The 25,622-nt window shown below is 41.6% G+C and overlaps 1 protein-coding gene across 5 annotated transcripts in view; it reads left to right on the top strand.

Annotated features, from left to right (window-relative positions):
• Positions 1–25,622, top strand: part of TTC27 (tetratricopeptide repeat domain 27) — a 177,876-nt gene that overhangs the window by 68,875 nt on the left and 83,379 nt on the right. For all 5 annotated transcript variants that reach the window (XM_070574210.1, XM_070574213.1, XM_070574214.1 and 2 more), the window contains one exon: positions 4,802–4,915. In XM_070574210.1, coding sequence (XP_070430311.1) covers positions 4,802–4,915 — 114 coding nt within the window. The remainder of the gene's footprint in view (positions 1–4,801; positions 4,916–25,622) is intronic.

The raw sequence follows: 25,622 nt of genomic DNA, 5'->3' as shown, positions 1-25,622 counted from the left end.
TGTTGTGCAATCATCACTCATCCCCACCGTCCATCCATCTCCAGAACTTTTCCTTTCTTTCTTTCTTTTTTTTTCAGTGTGGAAGAATGGCCCTGAGCTAACATCCATTGCCAATCTTCCTCTTTTTGCTTGAGGAAGATTGTCACTGAGCTAACATCTGTGCCCGTCTTCCTCTGTTTTGTATGTGGGATGCTGCTATAGCATGGCCTGACAAGCGATGTGCAGTCCACATCCAGGATCTGGACGCCTGAACCCTGGGCTGCTGAAGCGGAGCGTGTGAACTTAACCATTACGCCACCAGGCCGACTCCTCCAGAACTTTTTTATCATTCCAAATTGAAACTCTGTAACCATTAAACAGTAACTCTTCATTCTCTCCTTCCCCTAGCCTCTGGCAACCACGATTCTACTTTCTATATGACTTTCACTATCTAGGTACCTTGTATAAGTGGAGTCATAAAACATTTGTCCTTTGTGTCTGGCTTATCTTGCTTAGCACATTGTCAGTGTTCATCCGTGTAGTGTGTATCGGAACCTTCTTCCTTTGTAAGGCTGAATAATATCCCAAAGCGGATGCGGTGATAGAGAATCACTGGCTAGACACAGAGGCCCTTAGGGAGGTGGGTGAGAAAGGCTCTGTGAGGAGGTGGCATTGAAGCTGAGACCTGAAGAGTGAGAGAGACCAGCAGGAGGCAGTGGGGTGGCCATTCTCAGGTCCTAAACCGAGTGGACTTGAGAGCAGGAACCCCTGTTGGGGACTGTGTGGAGACTCTGGCTCAACTCTCCCCATCCACCTGTACAGACTGTAGCTTGAGTCTTCCCCAGCGGGCCGGCCAGCCTGCTGCTTAGGTAGTTGGGTTGGTGCTCCCTCCATTGGGTTAGTTTGCTGAACTGTGGGACTGAAAACTTTGAAAATATACAATTTTCTTCAGAAGTCAATAGAACGTTATAATGTATATCTCCTGCTTAGTTTTCTTTTTCTTCACCTATTGGCCCATGTCATGATTGATTCTTACCTTGTGGGCAGCAGTGTTTTGTAAAATATATTAAACATAGCCTATCTGCAGTCACCTCCTTTCAGAAGGACTTCCCAAGTCTTTCTGTCTCCCAGCCAAACAGATATACGATAAATGCATTCTTCAGTGATATCATTACCCAGTCAGTTCCTTCTTTAAAGCTTTTCAAATGTCTGTTTGTCAGATTGCATTTTACTTTCAGTGTTTAATGAGAATGTTTTGCTTGACCTCCACATAAAAGTCTCAGGCAAACCTCTTGTTCTCATGCCAGCATAGAAAACAGTCTGACTCTGTTGTTTTTCCGAGGAAAATCTCTCCCCTCTTTGGTGTGCACACCTTCTTAAAGCTGGACTGTAACTCTGCAAGCCCATTGCCTGAGCTGATCTGTGGGTGTACCACGATGTTATTGGTAAAGTGATCATGTGGTTGGGGGTGGTAGGGGAGGAGAATTTCCCTCCACCCTCTTAGGGTCCCTGGCTGCATCTGAAAATTGAACTGACAAAGACAGATTAACAGGAAAAAAGTGCGCAAATTTATTTAATATAGGTTTTGTGTGACATGGGAGCCTCCATAAGGAAATGAAAACCTGAGGAAACAGTTAAACCTGAGTGTTTTTATGCTAGGTTTGATGGAGAGTAGGCAGTTGTGGAGGAATATGATAGGTCAAAGAGTATGAGGTGGTCTAGTTGTTAAGTTCGGCATGCTCTGCGTGGCGGCCCAAGTTTGCGTGTTCAGATCCCATGTGTGGACCTATACCACTTGTCAGCCATGCTGTGGCAGTGACCCACATACAAAAGTAGAGGAAGATTGGCACAGATGTTAACTCAGGGCAAATCTTCCTCAGCAGAAAAAAAAAAATAAAGAATATGAGGTAAGTGTGGTAAACTGGGGGACACTTAGCAAGGCCTCTTTGTTCCAGTTCTTCCCCTTTGTCTTTTTGGAGATAAAGGTGCTCCTTTTCTCTGGGAGGCACCTCTCACCTTAGAGTTTTATGACTGACCTTTCCGGGGGGGAAGGACTGGATCAGGGGAGGTCAGAGGGATCTTCCTGCTTTTGCTGTTTTCTCAAACTCCTTCAGTTAAAATATTCAATATGCCCAGGTGCCATATTTTGGGGTAGCATGTCCTGAACTCCATCAGAGGTTAGTGACATCACCTGTGTCCCCTCTGGATTGTGATTTTCTGTTAAGGGTGAGAGAAGGCATTCTAGGAAGAGAAGTCCTGGAGGGGGCCACGTGTGCTTTTCAGTGGGTACTCTTGGAGGCTTCCTTAAGCTTCACTTACTCATAGTTATTATCCGCACAACTCTGTGTGAGGTGGGAATTGCTGTTGCTGTTTACAGAGGGGGAAAGTGAGACCCAGGGAGGTCAAGTAACTTCCCAAGGTCACAGAGCTAATCCCCTCACTTAATGGAGCTGGGCTTCTGCTCAAGCTCTGACTGACTTGGAGAATATTCCTGTTCTATAGAGCTGTGTCCTCAGCGCTCTTCCATCTTGTTATCATGAGGTGACAGATGACAATCCCTTTAATAAGGAGAACAGGAAAAAAGGCAGTGATGCAACCCGCTGTAGGTAATAGAATCAGTTTCCAGACTTACTTAATGAAAAAAGTTCTTTCCTTTGAAAATTCTTTAGATCACATTTTATAATAAAATCTTCTGCCATATAGTGTTACACATTTTAAAGAATTAGTTTTTTAGTGTCTTCTATTTCATCATTTATGTCTTTATAGGGCTATTTACACCAATGTATGTTGGTAAATTCCTTCTTTTTGTAGATTTAAGTTAATGGAGGCTAACAAGATAAGGTTATACATTAATCTTGTAAACTATATTTCAAAGAGATAAAAATATTTTAATTTACTAAGTTAGTTATAGAGGAATAAAAATACCTAACAGGCACTGCATTAGAATGTATGTTCCGTGAGGGCAGGGGCCTTGTCTGTCTTGTTTGCTAGTTTGTCCTGGGCTTTGTGCACACCGCCTTGTACAGAGTAGGTGCTCAAGTGAATTAATGAATGAACACCCATCAGTAAGACCCCTTTCTTTTGGTTCTCCTCCTCCCTTAATTGTGTATTCTTTGCCTACTCCTTTTCTTCCTTTATCCCTTTACTATAGCAGTTTCCCACAGTTCTTTATTGAGTTCTCATCTTACTTTACTCTATCAGGGTTTCCTGGGTAGTATCGTCCACTTCCAGGAGGTAATCATATCTTAATTAGCAATTTAAACGATCATGAGGGCATTTGGATAAAGTGTTAAAAAGCAATATAAAGATGTTGTTCTGGGGATCAAGAGACCAAGTGTCAGAATCAGCTTTTGCTACAAATGAAGGTGTGGCATTGAGCAAGTGATTTAACCAGCTGCTGCTTCATTTTCCTCTTGATTGTAAGGGGGTTGGCCTAGATTCGGAGGTGAAAATTCATATGCCTACAGGGGCCGGGCAGATAATACAAATGAATGAAGTGAGCTGATGTGGCACAGTAAGGATTTGTGGGACTGTGATAGAGTGTACACTCCACTGAAGGATTTCTTGCTAACCTTTAATGAGAATTTGGTGTTATAAATGAATTTGACCAAAGACAAAATCTTGTGTTACTTAGCCTAGTAGTTCTTAAACTTGGCTATGCTTTAGAATTACCTGGGGAGTTTTCAAAACCACTGAAGCCCAGGTCCTGTTCTCAGAGATCTGATTTACGTTTAAAGAAAAAAACCAAAAAACCAGAAGCTTCCCAGGTGCTTCTAATGTGCAGCTAGGTTTTTGAATGATTAATTGGACTCTAATTAACTAGGATATTTTCCACACCTGACTCTTAGAAACAAGTAGATGATCAAGGATGTAATCAACTTTAAGACAAAGTTTGTTTTCCCGTTTCCCTTTCTTTGCAGTGTTTTTTTCACATGAAGACAGTATTGGATTCCAAATCATCAGCAAAAAGCTTAACTTGTGTTCATTATACCAAGCAGCCCCTATTGTGTTATATTTTGTCCCTGTTTTTACTCACCCACAGTTTCACTTTTCCCCACCACATTTGTGGGCATGTTCAGCGGTATCTGTTACCTTCCCTGAACTGATGGCAGTCACAGCTTTCTCTGGGGTTAGGATTCAGTATGTACATATTCAAGGTTTTGTTACAGGCCATTCTTTCTTAAGATGTCTCCTCTAGGAAAGCATTTTAACTAAAGTTGGAGACTGCTTACCCTAACCAAGGCTGGAAAGCATTCTCATACATTTTTAAATGTTTTTCTGTAATACGAGATGAAAAAAATATCTTTGTCTTTAAGTGAACAACTGCTTGATTTTTTGGGCATTCTGTTTACTTAAAGCTTGATTTGCATTTACTTCTATGAATTAGGATGTTTTCTAAGTGCAAAGTTACCAGGTTTCTAATTATTTGTTTTTATTTGTGAGTTTGGGTGATTTTAAAACATTTATTTCAAATTTGAGAAAAATAGCATTTATTTACTCACATATTTTGTAACCTTTGAGATAAAAAGATTTATTAGTTCATGATGTGATATATTCTGGTTACTGTTTTGATTATCTGGAAAGATTCTGATTTCATTCTTTCATTGATTTATTCAGTAGAACGAATCGCCTGGGTTAAGTAATGACTGCTTAAATGATTACATCCTGCACAAAAATATTTGAAAGTACATTTTATTATTTTTCACTGAGATTTTCAAATCCACATTCAGCTGTATCCTGACATTTTTGGAAGAATTAATTTTGTTCTATTCAGAGTGGGATCACTCAGCTTATCTCTTCTTTTTTTCTCCTCCTCCATCAGTGTTTGCTTTCACAACCAAAGTTCTGGGCCATTCAGACATCAGCCTTGCTCCTCCGGACAAAACTTGAAAGAGGAAGCACACGCCGAGTGGAACGGGCAATGAGGCAGACACAGGTAGGAATTAATGGGGCAATTTTTGCTTTTCTTCCAACTCTTTATTGCTGTCAATAAGCATACACTTACATTATGAATATAAAAGGATGAGATGGCCTTTATTTTACTCAAATACTTTGTTATTAGTTAGTGTGTAGGTTCTAGAATTTGACTGCTTGGCTCCGAAGCCCAGCTCTCCTTAGTAGCTCTGTGATCACGATATTTAACCTAAAGGAAAATTGTTCCTCTATTCACAACACTTCTGACACTAAACGTGTGGGTCTTCCACACCAAGCAATTCTCTGCTTCCCTGTGCACATCAACTGGGTGTCCTACAATTTAGTTCAATTCTGACACTACCTGGAATTAGTGCAAACCCCACAGGTTAAGGGCTCAGTCCCACAAGACTGCCTCCCACTTCAGATGCCAATCACAAGTCTGGGTACTTATGACTGACTGGCTGTAAATTGACGGTTCTCATGCCCTTCTCTTTGGGTTCGATAATTTGCTAGAATGACTCTCAGAACTCAGGGAAACACTTTACTTACTATTACTGGTTTATTATAAAGGATATTATAAGGGATACAGATGAACAGCTAGACGAAGAGATTCATATGGTGAGGTCCAGAAGGATCCTGAGCACAGGAGCTTCTGTCCTTGTGGAGTTTGGGGTGTGACACTTTCCAGGACTTGGGCGTGTTCACCAACCTGGAAGCTCTCTGAGCCTGTTTGTTTTAGGATTTTTATGGAGGCTCCATTTTGCAGGTATGATTGATTAAATCATTGGCCATTGATGATTAACTCGATTTCCAGCCCATCTCCCCTCCTTGGAGGTTGGGGGTGGGGCTGAAAGTTCCACTCCTCTAATCACATGATTGGTTCCTCTGACAACCAGCCCCCATCTTTCAAGAGCCACCATATGGTGAAAAAGGCTTATTGTGAATAACAAAAGATGCTCCTCTAACCTCTATCACTTAGGAAGTTACCAGAGTTTTAGAAGCTCTGTACCAGGAACCAGGGATAATAACCAATTATATATATTTCTTATTATATCGGATCATATCTCTAAGCCTCATTTTCATCATCTGTAAAAGAAGGTAATAGTAATAGTACTTACAGTATAGGTTTGTGGTGAGCATTAAAAGAAACAATGAGTTAATTTTTTTTTTTTTAAAGATTGGCACCTGAACTAACACCTGTTGCCAATCTTTTTTTTTTTTCCTTCCTGCTTTTTCTCCCCAAATCCCCCCAGTACATAGTTGTATATTTTAGTTGTGGGTCCTTCTGGCTGTGGCATGTGGCATGCTGCCTCAGCCTGGCCTGCTAAGCAGTCCCACGTCTGTGCCCAGGATCTGAACTGGGGAAACCCTGGGCTGCCAAAGCGGAGCACATGAACTCAACCACTCTGCCACAGGGCCAGCCCCAAGACTTAATTTAAAACCATAATGCAGTTCTACAGGTACAGATTGTATAATGACACAAAATTCATCCTAATGCAAAAGATTCTCTAACTGGTACCATGCAGTGGGCACGATCTGCTTGCTGCAAGACAAAAGCCACTGTCAAAAGGCAAGATGGTGGCAGAGAAAGGGCATTTATTAAGTGATAAGCTAGCAAATCAGAAGATGGGGGACTAGTGTCCTAACGAATCATCTTAAGGGGGGCACAAAATCTTGAAGCAGTTGTATAGACCAGTGGGTTATTGGGGTGGGGGTTAGAAATGTTGACCCTCTGGTGTTACAGATTGGGAGTGCCCACACGAGATCTTTCAATTGTCATTGATGATGGCTACCAGCATAGACTCTGTCCGGGGATCATCTCATTCCTAAGGAACTCAAAAGAACAATGTTATCGACTTATCGGAGCTGGGAGGTACATACACAAGCAGGGGCCATAAGATCTACAGAGCATGTGTATCTCCTGGAGGGTATAATTAGAGGCCATTCAAATTTGCAATATAATTTCCTTTTTACAATATATCCTCCTTTATGTCAACCTTGTGTTGAGCTGATATCATAACGAGCTGACCATGTATAAAATTAATCTGTGTTCAGGTATCATGCTCCATTTAATACTAGTGCTTATTCCTGCCCAATGACTCAATAGTGGTTAATCTCTTTCACAGATTGTCTAACTACCCATTATACAAATTGATTGCTGAGAAAAATAAAAAAATCTTATAAAAGATGTAGGATTTCATGAAGTCAATGAAAGTGATATTAAGATTTTATTTTTATTTTGAGACAATTTCAAACCTACATAAAAGTTATAAGAACATTGCAAAGAACTCCCATTTACCCTTCACCATAGGACTCCATTCGAGTTTTATCAACAGTCCTAATAATGTTCTTTGTACCAAAAGGATCTGAGCATAGCATTTAGCTGTCATATCCTGTCAGCCTCCTTGGACCCGGAACGGTTCCTCAGTCTTTTCTTGACCTTTATGGGTTTGATGTTTTTGAAGGTTACCAGCTAGTTATTTTGTAGACTCCTTCAGTTTGGGTTTGTCTGATGTTTCCTCATGATTAGATTCAGGTTGTACAATTTTGACAGTGTTACAGAAATACTGTTGTGTTCTTCTCACTGCATCCTCCTTTAGGTGGCATGTGATGGGATTTCTCCCATCACTGGTGATATTATTTGATCACTTGAGTAAGGTCATGTTTGTAGGGTTTCTCCCCAGTGTAAAGTTACCCTTTCCCTTTTGTAATTACTAAGCATTTTGGGAGAGTTACTTTGAAGTTATCCTGTTTGTCATCCAACTTTCACCCGCTAGTTTCAGCATTTATTGATATTTCCTGCCTGAGCAAGTTATCACCATGATGGTTGTCAAGTGGTAATTTTCTAATTTCAAAATTATTTAATAACATCTTAGTTGATATTCTGTAGGGAAGAGCTTTCTCTTCTTATTTATTCCTGCATTTCTTTATTTATTAGAGTGTGGACTTATGGATTTCTGTTTTATTCAATGGGATGTATTCTTAGACTATCATTACTTATTTACTCTGAATTTTTTTTGTTCTGACAGAATTTCATCTCATGTGAGTAAGATAAGCCTACGTATAGAGCATATTATTTGCTACTGTATTAAAAATAAATCCACAGACAAAATGCTGTAGTAAAAGCAGAAGTAGATTCTCTGTGTCAGAGAAAGCTAACTGTACCCAATTATCCATTCTCCCCTTCTTTCAGTAATAGAACCTCCTGAATTTTATCCAGGTACGTGACTTGCCATCCTCAATTGCTGGTAGGAAGGGCCATGTGACTAAGTTCTGAATAACGGAATGTTATTCCGTTATAATTAATACATAATCTTGGACTTCAAGGAGCTTAAATTGTAAGGGCCAGATTATGTATTTTGGAATTACTTTCTATTCCATCTTCGTTTTCAGCCCCGACTCTCTCTCCGCAAAATACTATGCAGTTACCATGTCCTTCTGCTTTTCTTCGTGCACCGTGTTTGAATCAGCAAACATTTTGTTGAGGGCCTAGTATTTGCTCAGTAGTTTGTCACATATTGTTTTAATCATTTTACTTCTTTTCAGTAATTACTATCTTACTTTAGGGCCCTTCATATTATTGTCACACGTTGGTTTCTCCAGGACAGTGAGACAGAGCTGTTACTAAGGTTCAATGCCTGTTGAAGAGAAATAGGAGGAAGCAGGACTGCGCTGAGGAAGAAGTCCCACTGAGGTGCAGGCCCAACACCGCCTAGGGTGTTTCCCACCTGAGTACCCCCTTTACCTTCTACCTTCCCTTCCCCCAAGCTGGATATAGGTGGCTTTCAGAGGAGTATGACCTCAGGCCAGGTGCTCTCTATAGCTGAGAGGGACTCTCAAACAGCTGTCAGCCTGAGGCCATCTGCTGACCCCATTCCCAACAGCTGGGTTCAGTATAAAGCAAAGGAGGAAGGTGAGGACGTAGTTCCATGATCAGCTTCTTAAGTTATTCGTGATGAATGTTGAAATGAGCAAAGTGTTAAAATGATCAACTATGCATATTTTGTTAAAATAAGTATATAGTTTCTCATTCAAGGAAACTGCACATAATTCTTCTTCTTCTTTTTTTCTTTTTCATTTTGGAGACAGTTTAAATGTCTTTTTTAAAGTTTTGGCCTTTTGAATACAAACGGTACTAGAATACTTTCATTTATTAATGAAGGACATAGTGACCTAGAAATAATTTGCTTTGTCTCCATCTTTTCCACTAACTTTGGCAATATGAAATAACCAAGTCATCGCTGATTTTTCTTGTGCAGCGGCAGTTAAACTAAAAACCTGTAGAAGTAAATTTGTTTATAAGTATCATAGATATTTTCAGTTCGAAACCTGCATCATTCTCTGAGTTGTGCAGACTGTGTTTTTAGATATCAAATAAGAAGGATGTGCTTTGACTGGGGAAAATGGAGTTAAAGAAAGAGCCAAGTCACCGTGCTCTAGCATTTTGCCCCTCTCTTGGCCTCACTGTGCCTGGAGTCTCTTCATCTTGCCATCCAGATGCTGCTTTGGGAAGAGATGTGTACCTCCTTACCTGTAGAGCAGAATTAGGCAGTTGTTTCTGCTTCTACAGGTGATACCTCAGAGAAAGGTTTTTCACTCTCCAACCCAGAAATTTTGGAAATTAGCCAGATCATGTGACAAGGTGAATGCCAAATTTGTCTAATTTTCTGTCACTTGTTGAGCCACTTACGTCATAGTCTGAACTTTTGCCAGTTCCTCTGATTCAGAGTTTGATATTACTGTGTTTGTTGAAGTTACTGCATCCCTGAAGAATAAGAGGAAAATGGCTGAAATAATACATGTATATATAAAACAATGTTTTAAAAAAATTCTCTGTTTTAGTTTCCGTGAAAATCTTTTCCCTTCCTCAGCTGTATAAAGTAATAAAATGATAAACTGTTAAAGCAGAAAGAAAAATAAGCTAGAAGGAGCTCTTAGGGAAAAGCTTAATCTTGTCATATTACAAGTTGAGGATATGCAGGTGTGTTGAGGTCAGGTGACTTGCCCCAATTTGCCTGGCTAGTTAACGACAGAGTCTGGACTATAACTCACACGGTGACAGGCAGTTACATTGAAGGATTCAGTGGCAGGTCCTAAAGATGGCAGATTTGGAAGGGATTTCTAAGTGAGACATGCCAAACTTAGAAAGAAAACATCGCATAACACCTAAAGATAAATTAATCAACCTTATAAGATCCACAGAGGAAGAAGGAGCTCCAAGTTGAGGACAATCCATTAAAAACACTCCATTTCATGAAAATTATACGAGGCTGGAGTTCTTTAATTTTGCATGTTCAGGGCTATGTTGTTGGTGGTGATGATGAAGAAAGTAGTGTTTATGGAAACTGTTTACTTTAATGGTTATGATTCAGAAGCAGCTTGAATTAAAATGAGATTATATTCTCCAATATTTATTTGTATCCTGCTTTTTACCAATGAAGTATAAAGTAGTTGTATTATCTACCGTCATTCAGCTTCCCCTCCTTTCTGATCCAAATCCAAATAATCAACATTATCATAAGGTCACATCGTTTTCTTCTTCCCTTTAGTATGGTGAAAGCAGGGTATTATACGTATGATCCAAGTATGAAGGAAGTTAATTGAAACCACATACATTCAAAGGGACTATCTTATGTCCAAACCAAAAAAATTGTGCAAACCAAATGTCATCGTTGTTTTCTAACTTTCTTATTAACTGCTTTAACCTAGTGTTAGATAAACTCAGCTCAGACATCGATGGTTGATGTTAGATTATTTTATGTTCATCATTAAAATAATCTTGCTAATGAATGTTAATTACTTAATCACTTAAACCTGTTAATTTAAATTAGGAAGGTCTGCCCCGTCCAGGTAGTTGTGCCTCTGAAGGTGATTGCTCAGCAGGAATCTTTTTCTTCACCCTTGAATTTCTGCGAGGACAATGCTTTGAATTGGGAATTTGAGAGGACAGCAGTTTTCTGTCACAGAGACTGTTCATACTGCAGTTTGACTTTCTTAACTGTGGTAGTTAATTGAGATTTCACAAATTTTAAGTGGAATTTTTTTTAAAACATCTGTTCTTGATGCTGTAGTTGCATGCATGCTTTGATGGAATAGGGATTTTTATCGTGGTTCATGATGGAGGATGGAGGGCCCAGAACAGGATGATGGTTCCATTATGGAGATTATTGGTCATGGGTGGGCTGAAAAATTTCTCTTTTAAAACCTGGTCATTTATATGGCTATTTAATGTCTAGTAATGATTAAGGGCATGTCATAACAAAAGCCTTAATTGGGGGAAAAACTGGTCACAGTAATATACTGTCAAGATTTATACACTGAGCCTTGTACTTCCGTTTGAATAATTTGAGGAAGAAGTCATTTAGATTATTTTTTATATTGATGGAATACCACACTCTGCAGGCATTATGTGTAAAATCTGGACCAAGTCCATGGTTAGTAGTGGCAAAGTGTGTTTTGTTTTTTTAAACTATGTCACTGTTCATAATTGTTTTTCTGTTCATAATTGATTCTCCATTTGTTTCTTTTTTCTTTCTTTACTCATTCTAGGCCAGAGTCAGCTACCACTGTTTCTTTTATTTCAGATGTCAGCTGTCTTGTTTTCCTTGTTGTCCTTCTGTACTACCTTTTTGTAGAACTTTTTCATATAAAGCACATGCTTGGTAAAATTTGAGTCTTTGTGGAAAATTTGAGTCTTTCTTTGTGGAAATATTCTTCCATCATAATTTAGTAGTTTGGCTGGGTGTAGAATTCTAGTTTCAAAATCATCTTTCCTTAGGACTATAAATGAGGTGATTAATATCTTCTGGCATCCCAGTTTGCTGATAAGTATAGAAGTCTGATTCTTGTTCCATTTTAAGTTATATATTTTTCTTTTCTTTTTAAAACGTTTAAGAATTTTCTCTTCATTCTTGGAATTCTGCGTGTATCTAAATGTGAGCATGGGTCTGGAGTGGTACTGCTTGGTTTCACTTCCTAGCTCTACCATGTAATTGCTGACTGTGCTTTGGACAAGCTACCTAACCTCTCTGTGCTTCAGTTTCCTCATGTGTTTAATGGGATAAATGTAGTTACTATGAGGATTATATGAGTTAATATTTAGAACAGTGTCTTGAGAGTAGGAGACCCTTCATAAATGTTAGTTGTCATAACTAGTTATTTCTCTTGCTAGAGTACTTATTGGGTTCTTTAAATGTGAACAATCATGTCTTCATGTTTCTATAGTCAAGGAGTTCTACAATTGGAATTTTAGCAGACTTATCTGAGACCTCTTGGATCTCTGTCGTATGACTCAACTTTTTTCCCTTGCTTTCTGTCTTTTTGCTTGATGTTATGGGAAATTTCTTCAACTTTTCTTCTATAGCACTAGTTTTGATCATTAGCCCAATTCCTAATGTTTATTTAGTCCACCCATGTAATTTTTTATTTTGACAATTACTTTTAATTTCCTGCAAGTCTGTACTTTTCTGATTGTTTTCCTGATAGCCTTTTCTTGTTTTATACATGCAAATCTCATTTAATTTCTTTGGACATTGTTAATTAGAATTATAAAAATTCTTTTCTTTCCGTGAATTCTTTCCTCCGTGGTGAATTGTTTTATATGTTCATCTTGGCCCTTCTTTTTCGTGGTATTGCTTTTCCTTAAATACCTGTTGATTGTATTAGTGCTTAATGTGAGCTCCCTCTGTGGTTATGTGGGTCTCATTGTCTGAGAGGCTTTTCCATTGAATGGGAGGGCTGACTACGACTTCGCACACCTGGCCAAGGTGTGTCTAACTGGCAGGCGTATTTAGGGTTGCCAGGAATTTTTTCTGTACACTTTCCCCTAGGGTCCTGAATGCTGGATCTGAGGAAATTACTGTTAAAACAGAGATGCTTGCTTTTTCAAATAGGCCCCATATCTCCTGTTGCTTCATTCCCTCATTCCTTTCCTTCTGACAAGACATGTAAGATCTGAGACAGTATCTCCTAGATGATGCAAGAAGGCAGTGTGCTTGAGCCTAGGGGGCAGAGTTGGTGTCCAGAGGAGCTGGTAGCAGGGATCCCACGTGAAGAGCCAGGAACAAGGGATAGAGACCCCAAAGAGGAGGCCCTCCTCTCAGTGGATGTCTGAAGCATCAGCCACGGTAGTGAGTCCCGGAAATCATAGCCTGGAATACAGGATCACCCTCCCCAGGGTCACAGCCCAACAGATGAGCTATGCGTAGAGCAGTGAACTAAATAGTTTGTGAAGTCTTCTTAGGTCATTGAACTCAGGGAGACAGCAAAAGATACAAAAGGCTTAGAGTGATTAGGAGAGGCACCTGTTCATCAAGAAAAGGGTTAAAGTGTTTAAAGGATGGGATAGCAGGGTCAGGAAAAAATGATTCAACTGTCCAGATAGTGGGTACTGAGATTGATTATATGCAAAACTTACATTAGCTCTACATCAAATGTATTAACACAGGGCCTCCTCTTATGCCCCTAGACCAGAGCCAGGCCTCAGGTCAAGGCATCACGTCAGAATTGCCCTCTGCATGTAGTCATAAAGAGAAACACTTGGCAGGAGTGCAGGAGTTTGGGAGTGCAGAGAGCTAGCTTATGAGGATTATCTCAACTTCAGAGTAATTATGTAAGTGTGTGGTTATCTCAAAGGGATGGGGGTATGACTTCAAGAAAGAAGCTAATGGACACAACTATAGGATGCAGTATTTAGTTATGCTAATCTGGAGGCAACTTTAGTAATCTGAGAGCTATAGAGACCAGCCTTTCTAATATCATTCCTGTCCAAATCTTCATCCCAGTGCCAAAGCTAACAGGAACAGAGCATTACCATGATCACACTGAGGTTAGCGTAGAGTTCTCAGAGGGTAGTAATTCACAGTTTGGCTGGTTGTATTTTTTTAAGGGGAAGGAAAAGAGATAAAGGAATGTCAGTTTTTTCTTTCTGGGTTTCCTAAAAAAATGATGACTTACATGCATAAATCACTACCCTTTGAGGTCATTAGAAGAAGTGATAAGAGACTGGAGTTCATGAATTAACTACTTAATTAACTGGAAATTATGTTCACTCTGTATTTCTCAACATACCAGAAAACAAAGCTTTCCCTCTATATTACAAACTGTCCATTTGTTCTCCCTTAAAGACTTCTCTCCCATGTCTCAGAATATGCATTTACTGTATTGTATTTTCATATATCTTCTTCAAAAAGTACATCTACATGCGTTGTGCTCGCCAGGCTTGGTATTAACCTTGATGTGTGACTATTTGTGTGAGTGGAGAATATACCGCTCCTTTATGGAACCACTGAAGAAGGACCAGGAGCTGGAGTGGGGCGTATGATCTAGTATTTCAAGCCAACTTTGGCTGTATTTGGCTTGCCTAATGAGTGAGTATAGCTTCAAAATTTGAGAAATTGTATTTGATTTTTACAGTTATTTTAAATATCCTTGTGCTAAATATAAGGTGCTTGTAATGGACTGATTGAAGTTTAGAGCTTTTCAAGACTTTGTACTCTTCTCCATCAGTAAAATATAAGAATAGGTCTCGATAAGGAATCTCAATAAGGGACAGAAACCCAGTTCAGGCTGGCTGTGAAAAAGGAATTTTATTGGTTCTTATAACTGGTCAGTCTAGGGTTGTTCTAATCTCAGAGACAGCTAGACTCAGGGGCTCAAACAGATCATCATGTCTTTCTCTTTCTCTCTTTTTTCTCCCTCATTCTCATGTCTCTGCTTTTATTTGCCTGCTTCAGTATCAGAATGTCTCTTGTCAGAAAAGCACCAGATTTTGTTGTCCGTAGACCTCGTGATCCAAGAGGAAGAGAGAGATCATGTGCTGTGGCTAAGATTAAGCACCTAACTGTTCGTGCTTCGCTTTGCTCAGCTGTAGAACGCAGAGCGCACTGGTGCCTACCTCACACAGGTGTTGAGGGGTTAAATGAAATAATATTTATGAAATGCTTGGAATAGTGCCTGGCACATAGTAAACCTTCCATAAATGTTGGCTGTTATTATTATGCTCTGTTTACAGGAGGGGAGGTTTAGGTACAAGAAAATAAAACTGCCTAATCTTTTATAACTCATTAGAAGCAATCATTTTCCACTACCTGGAAAATCTGAAAGCATTGGGACGATTTCAGTGCTTCGTGTTTAGTATGCTGAGACATGCTGTTGAGCTTTTCAAATGTCTGAGATATGAAAACGTGTCTTCCATTCTAGCTCTGTCCTTCACCTGCATTGATAACCATGGGCAGCATTTGAAAGATATTGAAAAATGTACTAGGATTTGCTTGTGTGACTGTAGCTGTGCTTTTATTTGTTGGAATAATTGTAGTTACTACCACTTATTGAGAACTGTGTATAGTTACTACTGTTTACCGAACACTCATGCTCAGTGCTAAATAATCCTAGTAAGTAGGCATTATCTCCATTTTTACTGATGAAGAAAATGGACGACGGAAAATTTAAGTGACCTACCCAGGGTCTCATAGCTGGGCTAGAATTACATCCAGGTTTACCTTGGATTTCAGACTCCATGCTTTTATCTACCGCGCTGTATTGTTCTAAGGAAGCTATGAGAACTGGCTTAAAAAAGAAAAAAGATATCAGTAGAAGACTTGGCATCATCTGGAGGAAAGGGGTTGAATGAGCTTAGGCAGGAAGAAGTGAATGGAGGCTTTTGTGAGAAAGGCTTAGGGTTGCAGAACTCAGCGTCTCAAAGCCTACAATTTAGGTGAAAGGGGAGGGAAACGGAATGCACACAATATCAGGATATGGTGTGGGAAAAGAACATGCAACGGGTGAGCGAAATTGGCTTTTGCTAAGGCCAAGAAAGGCGGCTGCCCAGAAGGATGCTGATAGGCTAAATCCAGGATATGAGTTTCATGATAATGGATTAGTACAAAATAGGCAATGATTAGTTCATAGATAGAGGGGGTAAAAGAGTGGGACAAGTGATATACAGCATAAAATAAACTTTATTATTGATAGTAGGAAAAAAACCCTAGGAAGTTACAGAAGAGTGGAAATTGGAAAAAGAGAGAAAAGCAAAGGAACTTACTAATAGAATGGAATAAAGTACACTCACTTAAAACACACTTCCAAAAGCACTAGATGATAACTTCAGTCATATCCCAGGCAGGGACACACTTCAGTTCTTTGGACAGAGTGAGATTATGTTGATTGAGCTGACACTTCAGTTTTCCCTGGGAGAGCACCCTGTGTACATCGTAACAGCATTATGCAGCATTTCCCAAACTTGTCTGAAGATATGAAGCACTTCTGAGGTGCCTGTTAAAAATACAGCTCTTTAGGGGCTGGCCTGATGGCGTAGCAGTTAAGTTCACGTGCGCTGCTTTGGCAGCCCGGGGTTCACAGGTTCAGATCCTAGGCATGGATCTATGCACTGCTTGTCAGGCCATGCTGTGGCAGGTGTCCCACATATAAAATAGAGGAAGATGGGCACATGGGCACAGATGTTAGCTCAGGGCCAGTCTTCCTCAGCAAAAAGAGGAGGAGTGGTGGCAGATGTTAGCTCAGGGCTAATCTTCCTTAAAAAAAATATATATATATGTGTGTGTGTGTGTGTGTGTGTGTGTGTGTGTGTGTGTGTGTGTGTGTGTATGTGTGTATATATATATCTGCAGCCTAGTCCTCAGAGCTTTGGGGTCAGGGTGGGGGTGGGGATTGTAGATGCTTTTGGAAAAGACAGCCTTGGGCAGAGGTAGGCTGTTAATCTTTAGCAGCTCCAGATGTTTTTCTGTCTCATGCCCAAGCACATACAGAACAGAGGCTAAAAGGGCATTTACCAGCGTCTGGAGGCCACTGTTGTGATTTAACAGGGAACTGAGTGCCAGAAGGAACCTTAGAGGTGAGTGTTACTGAGGGCCACAGAACCTGGGGCCCGTTGAAATTGAGCTTTCTGAGGAACAGGCACTCTGCATTTGACTGAGACCAACTCAGGAAAGTAGGGTGTAATTATTATTAGACTTAACTACTTTAACTTTTTTAGAAAGGATATTACTGGAAATTTAAAACATTCACCTAGGTTTTAATAATAACCATTTGTTATTCTTTACACTCTTATAATACTTGCAGATTATAAACAGGCCGACATGTGTTCTCATTTCCTAATCTTTTAAGACAAGATAGTAAAAAAGAACTTCTAAGTGTTTCCTTAAACGCTAAGCAGGGTCCCCTGGAGAAGTTTTGGGAGAAAGTTGGAGGTGGGTGAGGTGTGGGGAAGGTATGAGAGGGTGTTCATCTACTAATCCTACAGCAGCAGCTCTCAAAGTGTAATTTGTGGAGCCCTGGGGGTCCCCAGACAGTTTCAGAGTGTCCACAGGTGAAAATTATCTTTGTAATAGTGCTGGGATATTATTTACCTTTTCTCTGTATTGATATTGAATCAGCAGTAGGGGGTCAAACTGCTGGCCCCATCACCCAAATCAAGGTAGGGCCACCAAACTGTGCTAGTGGCCATCATATGCTTCACTGCCACACATTCGTAATTTTTTAAAAAAGACAGTTTTAGGGGCTGGCCCTGTGGCCGAGTGGTTAAGTTTGCACGCTCCGTTTCGGCGGCCTCAGTTTTCAACGGTTTGGATTCTAGATACGGACATGGCACCACTTGTCAGGCCATACTGAGGCAGCGCCCCATATGCCACAACTAGAAGGACCCACACCTAAAATATATGACTATTTACCAGGGGGCTCTGGGGAGAAAAAGGAAAAATAAAATCTTTAAAGAAAAAGAAAAAGATAGTTTTATTTATGAATGTCTTTGATAAAGCTGTAAATATTACTTTATTGTCTTTACCCTTGACAATCTGCCTTTTTAATATTCTATGTGATGAAAAGGGAAGTACTTGCAAAACACTTGTGCCACATGCTAAAGTACAGTGGTTGTCTCAAGAAAAAGCTGAACTAGCTACTTTTCCCGTGGAACATTATGTTTACTTAGAAGAACTACTGACAAACTTTGGATATTCAGACTTGGGTATTTGGCAGAAATTTTCTCAAAAATGAATGAAGTGAGCTCATCACTTCAAGGAAAATAATTGACAGTATTTGTTACCAATGATAAAATTTTGAGCTTTAAAGAAAAAAAAAATGAGAGTTTTGGAAAACTTATATCTGCAACTATGAACTTGACAGTTTCCCAGTAATTCAGGTATTGGGATGAGAGTCTTCTGATGAGATTTTTGATGATATTAATGCATATAATTTTTAAATATTATATGAAATATGTCAACATATGGAAGATCTGTGCATTTTCCAAATGATTAATGCATGATGTTAAAAAAATGAAGCATGGGGGGCTGGCCCACTGGTGCAGTGGTTAAGTTTGCACACTCTACTTCAGTGGCTCAGAGTTCACTGGTTCATATCCTGGATGTGGACCTATGCACTGCTTATCAAGCCGTGCTGTGGCGGGCGTCCCACATATAAAGTAGAGGACGATGGGCACAGATGTTAGCTCAGAGCCAGTCTTCCTCAGCAAAAAAAAGAGGAGGATTGATAGCAGATCTTAGCTCAGGACTAATCTTCCTTAGAGAAAAAAAAATGAAGCGTGGGTGAAAGATCCATTCAAAGTTCAAGATAGATTAGTGAGTGAGTGTTTTTTAGCCCTGTGGATTTTACTGTAATAGAGAAAAGTTCATTGATAGGATTTCAAATTCTACAGTGCAGGTAACTCTAAGCTACCACCACGTGTTGAATTTTGGTGTAGTATCAAAGAATAATATCCATATTCAACTGAAAAAGCTATTAACGTACTCTTCCCTTTTCCAACTGCCTATCTGTATGGGGCCAAATTTTCTTCATAAACTTCAACCAAAACACCGTATTGCAACAGATTGACTACAGAAGCACATATGAGAATCCAGCTGTGATCTATTAAGCCAGACATTAAAGAGATTTGCAAAAATGTAAGACATTGCCAATCTTTTTCATAAAACGTGTTATTCTGTTAATGTAATGGATTTATTTTATTTTAAAATGGATTAATAAATATTTAAATTTTTCAGTTTTAATTTCTAATATGATAAATATCGATGGGTTATAGCCCACATAAACAAAACTCTTTGGAGTCCCTCAACAATTGATAAGAGTTTAAATTGGTCCTGAAACCAGAAAGTTTAAGAACTGCTGACCTAAGGTATGACTAGGGGAAATGCTCCAAGATAGTGACCTGGGCTTCCCTGAGGACTGCCTCTGTGTGTTCGTCTCTTTGCTCTGGAATCATAAAAAAGAGATCTAGGTTCTCCTGGCCCCCGTTAGTAGACCCAGTTCCTGCCAGCCCCGCACACTAAAGTCTTTTCTGTGTCTAAGACAGGAAGCAATAGTTGAAGATCTTGACCAGGCCACGCCCTGACTCCTGCATTATGAGATTTAGGTGGAAAAAAAAAAACCCAGTTAAATAGGATTCTTAATAGTTTTCCAATTAGAAGCTGCTTTTTACTTTCGCAGATCTGGTTATTGTCCACTTAATTGTGTGGTAGGTAAGGTTTCAGTGAAGCTGTCAGCTTGGTCTTTGGAATCAGACAGGCTCGCCTATTTCATAGCTTTATGACTTTGGGCAAGTCATTTTTATCTCTCTTAGCTGCAGTTTTCTGTGCATGGGGTAAAACTGGGTTAACAATAGGTTTAATGGTGTTGATACTTAGTAGGTGTGTTAATAGGTTTTAATTCTTATTCCCCTTGTTCCTATTGTAAATTTTCTTGGGCTTGGGGGTTCGAAGTGACAGTTATCCTAACTCCTCCATTTGTAAATCACAGCTGAATGACTGCAGACTCCTGTGAGAGAAAGCTGTTCTGCCCAACTGTTGGATATATATCCAATATATATCAGATATATATATTAAGTACACATATTTGTAATGAATCTCACCTTCCTTCATAACATACTTGCACACACAGATTGCACAATAAAGCAAGTTGATTTGGCATATGATCAATTATACCTTTTAGATTATCAGCTAATTTCTACCTGTCTCTTCAGAAAGCTGATAAACACTTTGATATCATGCTAGCAAGAATGAATAACCTTCAGTGAAAGGTAGGTCCTTAGGGATGGGCTCTTTTCTTCTGAAGATATGTGTGCCATACTTTTGGATGTGAGCACATAAAGTCTAAACCATACCACACCTTGTTCAGAATTGTCCTTCTGTGCTAAATCATTCTCCGTGTGCTAATTTTGAGATGTAGTCTCAATCTTCTCTAGTTTTGGGGGAAGTTCTTTACTGAAAACAGCATTGAAAAACGAGGGCACATCATCACTTTCTGGGGTTTTACTCTTTTATTCCCCATCTCATAGAGATATCCCCTGACCTGTGATATGGTGGCTCCTGGAAGGTTTGAGAGTTGTTATTGCATGAGATTAGAAAATCTATATGCACAAGTATATTTTCTCAAGGACATTCAAACTATAAATGCTTTGAAGTGGAGTTTGGGGAGAAAATGATTTTAAAGGGGAGTCTTAAAACTTGAAAATGGGCTGGCCCAGTAGTGCAGTGGTTAAGTCCACACGTTCTGCTTCAGTGGCCCGGTGATCGTTAGTTTGAATCCTGATGCGGACCTATACACTGCATGCTGTGGTAGGCATCCCACATATAAAGTAGAGGAAGATGGGGTCAGATGTTAGCTCCCCGCCAGTCTTCCTCAGCAGAAAGAGGAAGATTGGTGGAGGATGTTAACTCAGGGATAGTCTTCCTCAAAAAAAAACCAAACTTGAAAAGTCTCCTCTCACAATAGTCTGTACATCATGAAGTCGTCTTTAGCGTGTTGCAGCAGTTATGCCTGAATTTTCTGTGACTTGGCTCTCCCCCTGCCTTTAGACTGAGCCCTAGACTATTCCTTACTCTCTACTAATTGTCTTTCCAATTTACCCACATCTCTTCTGTCGCCCTCCTAAAGTACACTCTGTCTTGCTTTCAATTCTTAATGATTGATTTGAGGTATATTTGCTTGTCTCCCTCCCTCTCCGTTTTGACATTTCCTTAAAGACCGCCTCCTCGTGCCAGTTTTAACTTATGACCAAGTGCCTGTGGTTTTCAGGTATGAAATTTAGAAACCGGAAAGAGAAAGTAGCAAGTAAAAGGTAGGACACTGCTTTAGAGGGCATTTACCTAAACTTCTGGGAGTATGTAAAAGCTTGCAAAGTGCCAGTTTCTCACTGAACACATTGTTTATGTCCATGTTCATGTACATAAATATACACAGTAGTAATTGAGGCTTCGCCTTCATTCAGTCACATTCTCCTAGTACTTAACATCCTACTGTTGTCTTCCAGACTATTTGGGTACTTGGTTTGCCCCTAATGAACGTACATGATACTTGTGTTCAGCTAACAGTGCCTAAAACTAACCAACAAACCTCCTCAAATGCTTAAAATAAAACAAAATATTCTTTTCTTTTTTTGAGGAAGATTATCCCTGACCTAACATCTGTACCCATCTTCCTCTACTTTATATGTGGGACACTTGCCACAGCATGGCTTGACAAGTGGTGCGTAGGTCCGCAGCTAGGATCTGAGCCGGTGAACCCTGGGCCGCCGAAGCGGAACATGCAAACATACCTGCTGCGCCACTGGGCTAGCCCCAAAACAAAATATTCTTGATAAAGCCATATACTTATAGAATGTTGCAAGTGCAAAGATCACTTAGAAAATCATTTCACAGGTGAGTTGCCTTTGTGGTTAAACAACTTGCTTATTGGAGATAAGCCTATAACAGAATCCAGGTCACTTCACTTACTAGCACTGTTTTTCCTGTAAAGGACTCCAGTTTGTTTGAGTATAATGGAATTTTTTCAGAATGAGTTGCTAGAAATAATCCTGCTCTGAAAAATCTGGAGATATACTATAAATATGTCCCTGTATTTGTAATGAATTAACAAATAAAAAGGAGTACTCTGAATCCAGTAGAGGAAATAGGCAAGTAGCAGTACACCACTACCCCTTTCCTTTGCATATTAATTTAATATTGTTAGTTTTATTGGTAGGAAAGTCTTATTTAGGTGGTTGTCATGCTTAAAGTAGGAAGAAGTATATTCTGTGCAGGAGTGAACAAAGGCAAAAATTCTGTTTTTAATGTTTATCATACACATCGCCTAATCAAGTTCTTATGAAGTGTGACTGTACTTGTATGGGGGCTTATTCAAGGTATCCAGCTCAAATAAGTGTTGGTTCTCTGCTGTCTCTCCTGAGGTCTTTGCCATTTTGGAGAGTATCTGAGAATACCTGAAATACATAATAAATTTGTTTATTAATAAATTGGGGGAGTATTTACTGAACACTTAATATGTTTTCATTAGCTGCCAGAACTACAGCAAACAACGTGAGTTGTGTTTGAAAATAGGTCGTTTTGCATGTAGTTAGGACTTCATAAAAGTAAGTGTCATGAGGAGAAGATCCAAGATGGCGCCGTGAGTAGTCCTCTTTGTCTCTCGCCCTTCGAGTCTACAATTATTTGGACACTTATCGCTTGACAAAGGATATCCAGACAGCATCTCAGGACGTCTGAGACACCCACGCGACTATACATCGGAAGGCGGATGGACTTTCCTCCAGGAGGATGTGGAAATAGGTGAAAACTCTCCGACCCCGACGAGCAGCCTAGTACCCACAAGCGGCTTTCTTCCAACGGACGCCCCCAGAGGATCTACACACATCTAGGGCGGGAGCGAGCACACAACAGAGGAGCGACGGTGGAAACAGGTGACCAGAACCCTACCTAAACCCCCCGCAATTACTCCTAAACGCAGAGGGAAACTTTGGAGTTGCACACCTGAGCCCGCGGGGAGAGTGTCTCCCCGCCATTGGCGGGGAGTCCCCGCCGGGTGTTCGCGGTGCCCGGAGGGTCCCAGAGAGAGTTGCTGAGGGTACGGAGGTCTCCCAGCTGCCGTTGCCCGCCCCGTGGGACTAGGGATTGCCGGAGATCTCGGAGAGGACCGGGGCTGGGGGAAGTTTCAAAGGCCGGCTCTTCGACCCGGACGGGAAGCGCCGGAGTTCCGCCCGGGCAGCAGACAAAACTCTCTGTCTGCCATTAGCAGAGGGGCCACGCCGAGCGTTCACGGCTCCGGGAGAGGCCCGGAGAGAATCCCAGAGGGCGGGGCGACCCCCAGCTGCCGTTGCCCGCCCCGTGGGACTAGGGATTGCCGGAGATCTCGGAGAGGACCGGGGCTGGGGGAAGTTTCAAAGGCCGGCTCTTCGACCCGGACGGGAAGCGCCGGAGTTCCGCCCGGGCAGCAGACAAAACTCTCTGTCTGCCATTAGCAGAGGGGCCACGCCGAGCGTTCACGGCTCCGGGAGAGGCCCGGAGAGAATCCCAGAGGGCGGGGTGACCCCCAGCTGCCGTTGCCCGCCCCGTGGAACTAGGGATTGCCGGAGATCTCGGGGAGGACCGGGGCTGGGGGAAGTTTCAAAGGCCGGCTCTGCGACCCGGACGGGAAGCGCGGGAGTTCCACCCGGGCAGCAGACAAAACTCTCTGTCTGCCATTAGCAGAGGGGCCACGCCGAGCGTTCACGGCTCCGGGAGAGGCCCGGAGAGAATCCCAGAGGGCGGGGTGACCCCCAGCTGCCGTTGCCCGCCCCGTGGAACTAGGGATTGCCGGAGATCTCGGGGAGGACCGGGGCTGGGGGAAGTTTCAAAGGCCGGCTCTGCGACCCGGACGGGAAGCGCGGGAGTTCCACCCGGGCAGCAGACAAAACTCTCTGTCTGCCATTAGCAGAGGGGCCACGCCGAGCATTCACGGCTCCGGGAGAGGCGCGGAGAGAATCCCAGAGGGCGGGGCGACCCCCAGCTGCCGTTGCCCGCCCCGTGGGACTAGGGATAGCCGGAGATCTCGGGGAGGACCGGGGCTGGGGGAAGTTTCAAAGGCCGGCTCTGCGACCCGGACGGGAAGCGCCGGAGTTCCGCCCGGGCAGCAGACAAAACTCTCTGTCTGCCATTAGCAGAGGGGCCACGCCGAGCATTCACGGCTCCGGGAGAGGCCCGGAGAGAATCCCAGAGGGCGGGGCAACCCCCAGCTGCCGTTGCCCGCCCCGTGGGTCTAGGGATAGCCGGAGATCTCGGAACGGACTGGGGCTGGGGGGAGTTCCAGAGACCCAGCTTCGTAGCCTAGGGGGAAACCCTACAGGCTCACAGCAGCCTTAGGGAAAGCCTCTGCACAGCACCAGTAGAAGGCACCCAGCCACCAGCCACAAGGCTGGAAAACCCCAGGGCAAAAGCAGCATAGCTAGGTGAACTAACCACAGACTGTAGAAGATGCCAATAGCTCTCCTACGACCCATAGAGGACAAGTGAGATTTTGTGGGTGCCGACAGCAACGGAGCGACAAATATAAGTGATCCCACCCCTGGCCGCTGGAAAAGCCCATAACACCGTTGCAGACCCCAAGGAGAGAGCACATCTAGGTGGGCTGCAACAGTAGGCACCAGCAGCCTGAAGCCCCCCTGTGACGGCCCCCACAGCAGAGGAGGGAATCCAAAGGGCCACTGTGGCTACGAGGAGGGGCCCAGGCCCAGTTAGCAACTGCGGACAGGGTTCCTGGTTGGTGCAGTATAAACAGCTGCTCCCCCACTGCAGCAGCTGAAACAAGTGAAAGGAGCAACTAAACTCTATCTCCATGCGGAGGCACAAATCAACAACATCAAGCAATATGAAAAAATACATTAAATCTCCAGAACAGAAAGAAAGTAACAAATACACAGAAAACAATCCCAAAGAAAATGAGATATATAACCTAAATGATGATGACTTCAAAACAGCCATCATTAAAATTCTCAATGAGTTAAGAGAGAGTTCTGACCGACAGCTCAACGAGTTCAGGAGCTATGTGACAAAAGAGTTTGATACGATAAAGAAGAACCAAACAGAAATATTGGAAATGAAGAACACAATAGAGGAGATTAAGAAAAATCTAGATGCTCTGAACAGTAGGGCCGATAATATGGAGGAAAGAATTAGCAATTTGGAAGATGGCAATATAGAATTGCTGCAGGCAGAGGAGGAGAGAGAAGCAAGACTTAAAAGAAATGAAGAAACTCTCCGAGAATTATCAGACACAATTAGGAGATGCAACGTAAGGATTATAGGTATACCAGAGGGAGAAGAGAAGGAGAAAGGGGCAGAAAGCCTATTCAAAGAAATAATGGCTGAGAACTTCCCAAATCTGGTGAGGGAGATGGATCTTCAGGTGACAGAAGCCAATAGATCTCCAAACTTTTATCAATGCAAGAAGACCAACTCCACGCCATATAGTAGTGAAGCTAGCAAAAGTCAACGACAAGGAGAAAATACTAAGGACAGCCAAGCAAAAGAAACTAACCTACAAAGGAACCCCCATCAGGCTATCAGCAGATTTCTCAGCAGAAACTTTACAGGCTAGAAGAGAGTGGAATGATATATTCAAAAATCTGAAGGAGAAAAATCTACAGCCGAGAATTCTCTACCCAGCGAAAATATCCTTCAAATACGATGGAGAAATAAAAACTTTCGCAGATAGACAAAAATTAAGGTAGTTCATTGCCACAAAACCTCCTCTTCAGGAAATCCTCAGGAAAACCCTCATTCCTGAAAAATCCAAAACAGGAAAGGGGCTACAAAACCAAGAGCAGAGGAGATAAGTAGAAGGACAACAACAGAGAGTAGCAGCTCTACATCAGAACAGATTAAACCATGGGACGAGAAACAAAGGAAACTGCAGAAAAGCAGAAAACAAGACACAAAATGGTAGTGGTAGGCCCC

This window comes from Equus przewalskii, chromosome 14 (assembly GCF_037783145.1).
Source record: "Equus przewalskii isolate Varuska chromosome 14, EquPr2, whole genome shotgun sequence".
In the NCBI taxonomy this organism is placed as follows: domain Eukaryota; kingdom Metazoa; phylum Chordata; class Mammalia; order Perissodactyla; family Equidae; genus Equus; species Equus przewalskii.
This window is presented reverse-complemented; position numbering and strand designations above follow the sequence as displayed.